The sequence below is a fragment of the Mirounga leonina genome, unplaced genomic scaffold, assembly GCF_011800145.1.
Source record: "Mirounga leonina isolate KUSES-001 unplaced genomic scaffold, KU_Mleo_1.0 Mir_166, whole genome shotgun sequence".
Lineage (NCBI taxonomy): Eukaryota > Metazoa > Chordata > Mammalia > Carnivora > Phocidae > Mirounga > Mirounga leonina.
This window is the reverse complement of record NW_023270418.1, coordinates 27,805,577-27,814,401: the sequence shown is the minus strand read 5'-3', so window position 1 is coordinate 27,814,401 and position 8,825 is coordinate 27,805,577. Positions and strand designations below refer to the sequence as shown.

The window sequence follows — 8,825 nt, the reverse complement described above, 5'->3', positions numbered from 1 at the left end:
CAACAGAGAGTTCTTGCAGGGCTTCTGTAGTGAAGGGAAATTTGATGGCACCTGGATGTCAGAGATTGTTGCTATTATCTGCCAGCATATAAACTTTTCAAAGCCAATTGCCATCACGTATAACAATATTTAGATTAATGCGGGTAGATCTAGAAGTTATAGACATAGCCATTTCTCTTTGAATTAGTCTCTATCCTTTTATAAATAAAGATATATTAGCCTCATAACTTTGGGAGATACCTTATCTTAAGACAATGTTTATTCACAAGCACTGCTACATCAGTGGACGCAGGGCTTATAAAAGGATTGGTCATGGTAGTGGATGACTCACTCTGTCCCAAGATCTCCCCAACAGTGTGGTTCCTTATTGCACTAAAAAACCCCCTTTAATGCCCCACTCAAGTGTTGCTTCCTCAACCAGGCTTGTTCTCTGCTTTCCCGATCACTGTCAGAATAAATCATAGCCCTCTCTGTTCTCTCTCTGTGAGTCCCCACATTCTGCCCTGTGTTAGAGAAAATTGCTTGCATAATTGTCTTCTCTGTGAGGCCAGAAGTTCCTTGAAGTCAGGGACTTTGTTGTGTTCCCCAGTGTTAAACTTCCTTGAACACATCAAATACTCGGTACATATTTAATCAACAAACGAATGACTGAAAGAGTGAAGGTTGGGTTGTCTAGACATTGGCACTTCCAACCCATGAGCTCACTCAGGGAAGCACACAAGGCCCCAGGCACAAACGCCCTAGGGAGGATCTCTTTGTTAAAATCCACTTTAAATTTCTGCCTCCTTTTTAATAGAGGAACTGCAAGATTTACCATGCGGAATTGAATGAAGTCAAGATGCATGCAGCTAGAGAAACATTTCCCTTAGATTGTCAAGGAAGGGGGATCCTGGGTTTCAGAAGCCCAGAAGGGGAGGTCTTCTTTTGGTCTCTTTGAAAGTTGCTTCTAGAAGCTTTGGCTTTGCTTATCTGGAGCCCTGGACCTCGTTGAAATAAGTTGGTGGCAAGTCCACTGGTTCTGGGATGACCCCTGGGTTTGCCACACAGATATTCGGGAGGACCACACCCACCTGGAAAACACGGGTGCACAGGAGGTGCACTAATAAGGGTGAGAGAAGGACCAGGCAGGCATGGAGGCCTTTACGCCCTGCGAGACTTCTCCTGCTCCTGGGCAGGAAGGGGAAGCATGGAGATCCCTTTAGTCTCCACCCTCTTTGGGGAATCTTCCCACCCACCAAGGAGCCTCTGGACTCACGTAGTTGTGCTGACAGCAAACCAGCTGGCAGCCAAAGCGGGAAGATGCGCATGCTACGCAGAACTCCAGGAGGCAGAAGATGAGCAGCATACCAGAAATAGCCATGCCAGGGGTCTGGAACCAGAGTGAGTAGGACGTCAGGAGTGCTGGTCCAGGCGTCCGAGGTCTGGCTCCAAGTGGGGCTCTGCAGGGGACTGTCCCTGTGGCTCTGAGGAAGTCCCCTAACCTCATCTCACCAGGTTTTTGTGAGGGTCAAGTGTGTTTGTAAAAGAATCGTTACTTGAACACTTACTACTGGCACTACTACTTCCTTCTCTAAGGGGAAGGGTAGTCATCTTTTAGGAAAACACCTCGATCATGTGACTGGGAAGGAGAGGATGGGCTGCCGGGCAGATGGAGGGGCTGAATCTACAAGGACTTGTCTGTAGCTGCGCTCACTTGTCAGTCCCAGAGTCACAAGTCTCATGTGGCTGTTGGACATTTGGGAAGCGGCTAGTCCCAAAGTGAGATGTGCATGATACACACCAGAGTTCAAAGACCGAGTACCCAAAATGCAAAATATCAAATTGATAATTTTTTACACAGATTACATGTTGAAATGACCATTTTGGATATATTGGGTTAAATAAAATACTAAAATTAATTGCACTTGTCTCTTTTTCTTCTTTTTTTTTAAGGTGGTGACTAGAAAATTTAAAATCAGACATGCAACTCACGTTATATTTCTATTGGTCAGCACAGGTTGGTACATTATGATCCATGGGCCAAATCCTGGCTGCTGCTTATTTGTGTAAGTAAAGCTTTATCAGAACACAGCCATGCTCATTGCTTATGTATTTTCTATGGCTGCTTTCCCACTGTAGGATAGGGTTGAGTAGTTGCAACAGAAACCAGAGGGCCTGCAAAGTCTTAAATATTTATTCTTTGGCCCTTTGCAGAAAACTTTTGCTGACTGCTTGTCCACAGTCACGGGCAGGGAGGTGAGAATGTGAGCAGCTGGAGGCACATGTGTGTTATAATTGCATTTAATTCTGCCAATGTTATAAGGTAGGTACTGTTTTATAAAGGTAGAAACTAAGACTAAGAAAAGTCACGTGCTCAAAGTAGCACAGCAGTAAAGCTATAGGTCGGGGGCTTTACACACTGTTCTGATTCTTCTCTACAGTGCTGGGTGAAGAAGCTTGGTTTGGGCCTTCTAACAATTTGGTAAACCTAACTAAATCAGAACTCAGAGGAACGTTGGTTCAGCGGGGTACTTACCACGCCCCAGGTGGCATAGTGGGAATAAGAGAGAGAGTAGGCATAGGTGGGGGCGAGACTCATATCCATGATGAAGAGTATGATTCCAACCACAGAACAGATTGCACTGACGATGTTCAAGCCCAAGCTGCCATTCAGCTGAAGAAGACACAGAGGATCAGGGTGGGAGAGGAAAATTATTGTGGCTGAGATGAACAGAGACTAAACAAGTGCTTCTTAATGTGAATCTCTAGAACCTTAATTCTGTAGTAAGGAAAGAGATGTTCTGTGCAAAAAAGTGTGTGGGTAAATTAACTTTGAAAAAAAGCTGGGTTGAACAAAGTTAAATAGGTCTTTGCTGTAAGACTTGTCAAAGCCTTTAACAAGGATTATGGATCTTCCAGAGAGCAGACTACTAAATAGAGGTTTCCCCAAGTTTACCTACTCATCTTCACAGAGTATCTCATGGGACAAGTGTCCCTAGGACAAATCTTTGGGAAACACTCAACCTGCTTATCCTGTGTGAGATAGGTAGGAAGCTCAGCCCCTGTGTCTTGGGATATGACAGGCTCTGATCCTTTATGATTCTGGGCCATGTGCAGAAAGACATGCCCAGAATTTTGAGCTTCCCTTTGGAGATTTTCAAATAGGTCTCATCTGGCACAGGGACCTGGCCATCCTGAGGCCCTTCACCCTAGACAACCTGCTTGTGAAAGAAAAAAAGGTACTTTCTTGGTCTATTGCTAGGGGACCTTGTTCATGTGGTTAGCAGAGCTCGCTTGGCTGGATTCCTTAGGGAAGCAGGTGGTTGACCTTCCCCTGGCTTCCCTGCAGAAATGGCTGGAGGCCTGCTCTGTGTGCCCCAGGCACCGTCAGTGCCTGCTCGTCTGGAGTGGAGCCTGAGCCCCCAGGAGCTTTGTGACTCCTCCTGTAGGCACCTCTTAGGGACACTGTTCTGTGTCTGCCTTAATTCAGGTGGCTGTGTTGCCCTTTCCTCCCCAGAATCTTCTGGACTCCTTCCTACCATGACTCTGTCCAGGTTCATGTGGTCCTGCATGTGAGTATGAGTGAGCACGTGTGTCAGTGCCCTGCGTCTGGTTAGATGTAAGTGAGAGGATGAGGGAGGGATTGTGTTAACCTTCTTTTCCCCAGAGTGTGTCTCCTATAGGTCTCTGCTGGGAGAGCCTGTGTCAGGAGGTGACTTACCAGGCAAGAAGATTTTGGCTGATTTTCTGCTGACACTGAGAGGGATCCTGAAACAATGAACTGGCACAGAAGAGAGGAGGTTTAGAAAAAGTCCCCAGGTTAGGGTTCCATCTTCCAGCCTCCAGGATTCTGGTCACACATATTCTCTTGTACACACTAGGTTCCTGTGCTGGGGCCTCCAAGTCAACATGGGAGGAAGGAAGGAAGGAAGGGAGGGAGGGAAGGAAGAAAGGGAGGGAGGGAAGGAAAGGAGGGGAGGAGGAGGGAGAAGTAGACTCTCCGCTGAGCAGGGAGCCCAACGCAGGGCTGGATCCCAGGATGCTGAGATCATGACCTGAGCTGAAGGCAGACGCTTAACTGACTGACCCACCCAGGTACCCCCAGACCCTGTGTTCTTAACCCTTATCCCACATACCCTCCCACTCAGGGTAGATGCATGTGCCATGGGGTGGAAATGGTTTTATAATGAAAAGTTACTCTAGCTTCCTATGCCTTTTAAAGGGAATGGTATTTTTTCCTAAATGTGGAAAAATAAATCTCATTCTTATACCCTTCTGTTTATAGAGACTTGATGGGGAGGGAAGGGAACAAGAGGCTGGCCTTCTGAGGTCCCTTCGGGTCCTTTTAAGGTGCCAAAGAATATGGGCCTTTGTTTTTGAAAAGGACATTCATGATCTTTAGGAAATACATAGTCCTGGAGTCAAAAAGGCAACCAAGAACAAAACTGCCCTGCAGGTATAAAAGGGGGGGATGGTCACGAGAGCTGATCAACCTGGCAGAAGGGAAGATGCCAGGGAAATTTCCAGGCACTTAAAAGTACTCACTAGCATCCAATGCTCAATAGCAAGCCATTCTGTGGCCATGGTGTTAGCCACTCCATTGTCCCAAACTCCATTAAAATGGGTTATACAAACGCAGGGCTGGGGGAGAGGAATAGGGGCTGAGTTCCAAGTCTGAGTCCATGCAAAGCAGAGAGAGGACCACAGCCTCAGTGAATGAGACCCAGAAGGAAACAAGAAAGAGTAGGTACTAGAGAAAGATTCTCCCAAGAACATGAGCCTGCCATTTTGCAGGTGTTATGTGGGTATGAGGGTGGGGGATAACACTAGGCGATTTCATTTAAATGTCATGGGATAAGGGGAGGACTTTGATTATCTAGGTTACTCTGGAGTTTTGCTATTTGTGAGAAAAGTTGCTTTGAATCATAGATAGGTGTGTGAGTCCAGAGACAAAGACTGTAACAGCAGAGCGAAAAAGGACGTGGGAGGGAGGACAGGGAGAAGGAAGGAGTGTGTGTGTGTGTGTGTGTGTGTGTGTGTGTGTGTGTGTAGCTGAGAGGATGCTAGGGAGAATGCAAAAGATTCAAAAAAGCAGTAAATTGGAGAAGAGAAAGGATCTGTGTTTTTTAACCTTTTATGGAGTCATAAATCACCCTGAGAATCTGATGAAACCTATGGACTTTTCCAGGAAAAAAAATACATATCTAGCATACCAAATATTTTGCCAAAATGGGGACTCTGAAGCCCATCTGTGGACTCCAGGTTGAGTGCCCATTGCTTAATGACTGTTCTGTGCCTGGGCAGCCACTCTCAACCACTGGTCAAGTGTTCTCCTGGAGCTCAGGCTGTGGGCCTATGTTGAACAACACTTGAAAGCTATTACCAATACATCTTTTTACACATGGACATTGTTGTATGAGTTGGAAAAAGGTGCCACTCCTGGGTTGATGAATGAGAAGAAAGTTCCCTGACCTGTGGGGTGAGCCAATTAGAAAATGTGCCCACTCTGGGTGAATGGCACCTTGTAGGGCTGTCACTTGGTGTTATGGCTGAACAGTGTCCCCTCAAAATTCATCTTTTGAATCCTAACCCCCCAGTACCTCAGAATGTGACTATATTTGGAGATGGGGCCTTTAAGTCTTAGTGAGATCATTAGTGTGGCTCTAATCCAATATGACTGGTGTGCTTATGTGAAGAGGGGATTATTAGGACATGGACACACTGAGACCACATGGAGACACAGAGAGAAGGTGGCCATCTGCAAGCCAAGGAGAGAGGTCTCAGAAGAAACAACCCTGGTGACACCTTGATTTTGGACTTCCAGCCTCTGAACTGTGAGAGAATGCATTTCTGTTGTGTAGGCCACTCAGTCTGTGCTGTTTGTCACAGCAGCCTTAGCAAACTAACATGCTTGGTAAGCAATGCCTGGGCTGGATTCACACCCCGCTTGTTCCCTTGGCTGGGAATCTGCTGCAAGGTGCAAGCCACACAACTTGACAAGGTGGCCTTGAGTGTGTTGGCACATTCTGGGAACTCACTCGTGGGGTGGGGTGACTCACATTACTTACCCAGATGCCTCCCCAGAAGGGAAAGCCTCCATAGAGTGAGATAGCTGTGTAGTGTCCAGAGAGTACGGTGGCCATGATGGAACCGAGGCCAATGTGTATCAGGCCAATCAGGATCTGGATGGCCTGTCAGGAGAGCCACAGGCTGAAGCCTTTGTTTCTGAGGCTGGATCCTGCCTCCCCTTTGTGCCTCCTTTTTATTTTAATAAATCTTTTGTTTTCCTAGTCTAAAAAGTAATATGAAAAATATAAAAATGAAATAAAAACTTCCCATAATTACTTTCTACTCAGAGAAAACATCCCACTTACATTTTGGTATATAACCTTCCATTATTCTTTTCAAATGTATATATCAATAACACAAGATGGTTCTGGGAGGGAGAGGGAGAAGGAAGATGGCAGAAGAGTAGGGGACCTGCGTTTCATTTCCCTTGAATTCAGCTAGATAGCTATCAAATCATTCTGAACACCTGTGAATTCAACCTGAGATCTAAGAAAAGAATTGCTTCAATTCTACAGATAGAAAAGCGACCACTTTTTCAAGGTAGGAGGTCCAGGGAAGTGAATGTGAGGGGATATATCAGAAGATAAACCATGGGAGGAGGGAGCCTGTGTAAGCTGGCTAGGGGAAATGATATTGCAGTGGAGCACAAAATCAGAACTTTTAGAAGTCTGTGTTTGTGACGGATATCCCTGCCTGAAAGGTGCTCAGGTGGTGAAGTGGGGCAGAGTCCTAGGTGGGACAGTGTGGTCTCAGGGTCCCCAGGGTCACAGAAAGAGTGGGGGTATCTGAGAGTGGCAGAGTTCCCAAGCATTGGAGTGGGAACCTGGCTACAATCAGGGAGCCCCTGAGTGGCCTCTCAGCTCAGTGTTGCCATAAATCTCGAACTGTGGCATGATTGGGTGACTATTCTCCAAGCTACAAGTGTCTCCAAGTGACAACTGCTGGGAGACCCTGCCACAATCAGGCAACTGCTCCTGGAGCAGGGACCCAGAAAGCAGCAGGGCCTTGGTGAGATGCCCTCCCTCCCCTAGGAGGATTGGTGTGGGTGTGCACTGCAGGAGTCTACAGAGTTTGGCATACACAATAGGGATTGACTGCTTTTCCCTGAGGGTGCCCTGAAGAGTGGAGGCAGAGATCATTCAGCTCCAGGGCTGGAGATGGGGCACTGCCTTTTTTTTTTTTTTTTTTAATCCTCTAAAGCAGCATGAAAAGCCTTTAGGCTTCCTTTTACTGTATTCAATTATATATATATATAATTTTTGTTTTCTCTACAATTTTGGGACTTAGTGTCTTCTAACAAACAGACCAAAATACACCTAGGTCCAAGTAGATCATCCTGTTTTGTCCAGGTGTGAGATTATATTCTCTCTTTTTCCCCTTTTTTGGTTTCTGACCTCTTCAGATTTGCCTAGTGTGTATTTCACTGGGGTCGTGGTTGACATTTTTAATTTTATTCTCTCATTCATCTGTTCTTCTCTGAACAAAATAACTAAAGGGAGAAATTCACAACAAAAGAAAGAACCAGATGTAATACTCTGCCATACATTTAATCGATATGGATATAAGTAAAATGTCAGAACTAGAATTCAGAATAACGATTATAAAATTACTAGCTGGGATTGAAAAAAGCATAAAATACACTGGAGAATCTCTTAATGCAGAAATAAAATCTAATCAGGCCAAAATAAAAAATGCTTTAACTGAGATGTAGTCTAAAATGGATGTTCTAACAGCTAGGGTAAATGAGACAGAAGAGAGAGTCAGTGACATAGAAGACAAAATTATGGAAAAAAGGAAGCTGAGGAAAAGAGAGAAAAACAACTAATGGACCATGACAGGAGGCTTTGAGAAATCAGCAATACCACAAAGCAAAACAACATTAGAATTGTTGGTGTCCCAGAGGAAGAAGAGAGAGAGGGACAGAAGCTATCTTAGGGGAAATCATAGCTGAGAACTTCCCTAATCTGGGGAAGGAAACAGGCATTCAGTCCAGGAGGCACAGAGAACTCCCCTCAAAATCAATAAAAATAGATCAACACCCAGACATATAATAGTGAAGTTTGCAAATTTCAGACATAAAGAGAACATTCTGAAAGCAGCCTGAGACAAGAGGTACTTAAAGTACAAGGGTAGGAACATTAAACTGGCAGCAGACCTAGCCACAGAGACTTGGCAGGTCAGAAAGGGCTGGCATGATATATTCAGGGTACTAAATGAGAAAAACATGCAACCAAGAATACTTTATCCAGCAAGGATAATCCATTCATTCAGAATAGAAGGAGAGATAAAGAGCTTCCAGGGCCATCAGAAACTAAAAGAATTTGTGATCACTAAACCAGCCCTGAAAGAAATATTAAAGGGGATCCTGTAAGCAAAGAGAGACCCAAAAGGAACATAGACCAGAAAGGAACAGAGACAATATACAGAAACAGGGACTTTACAGGCAATGTAATGGCACTAAATTAATATCTTTCAATAGTTACTCTGAATGTAAATGGACTAAATGCTCTAATAAAAAGACACAGGTTATCAGATTGGATAAAAAAGCAAGACTCATCCATATGGTGTCTACAAGAGACTCATTTTAGACCTAAAGACACCTCCAGATTGAAAGTGAGGGAGTTGAGAACTATTTATCATGTTAATGGACATCAAAAGAAAACTGGGGTAGCAATCCTTATATCAGACAAATTAGATTTTAAACCAAAGACTGTAGTAAAGGATGAAGAGGGACACTATATCATACTTAAAGGGTCTATGCAACAAGAAGATCTAAC

The 8,825-nt window shown here is 44.8% G+C and overlaps 1 protein-coding gene across 1 annotated transcript in view; it reads right to left on the bottom strand.

Annotated features, from left to right (window-relative positions):
• Positions 1 to 965: 965 nt before the first annotated feature.
• Positions 966 to 8,825, bottom strand: part of LOC118016313 (membrane-spanning 4-domains subfamily A member 8-like) — a 107,346-nt gene continuing 99,486 nt past the window's right edge. Inside the window, exons 3-7 of the mRNA XM_035013749.1 lie at positions 6,048 to 6,170; positions 3,701 to 3,760; positions 2,516 to 2,653; positions 1,256 to 1,369; positions 966 to 1,070 (exon numbers count right to left, since the gene is read on the bottom strand). Of these exons, the coding sequence (XP_034869640.1) occupies positions 966 to 1,070; positions 1,256 to 1,369; positions 2,516 to 2,653; positions 3,701 to 3,760; positions 6,048 to 6,170 (540 nt within the window). The remainder of the gene's footprint in view (positions 1,071 to 1,255; positions 1,370 to 2,515; positions 2,654 to 3,700; positions 3,761 to 6,047; positions 6,171 to 8,825) is intronic.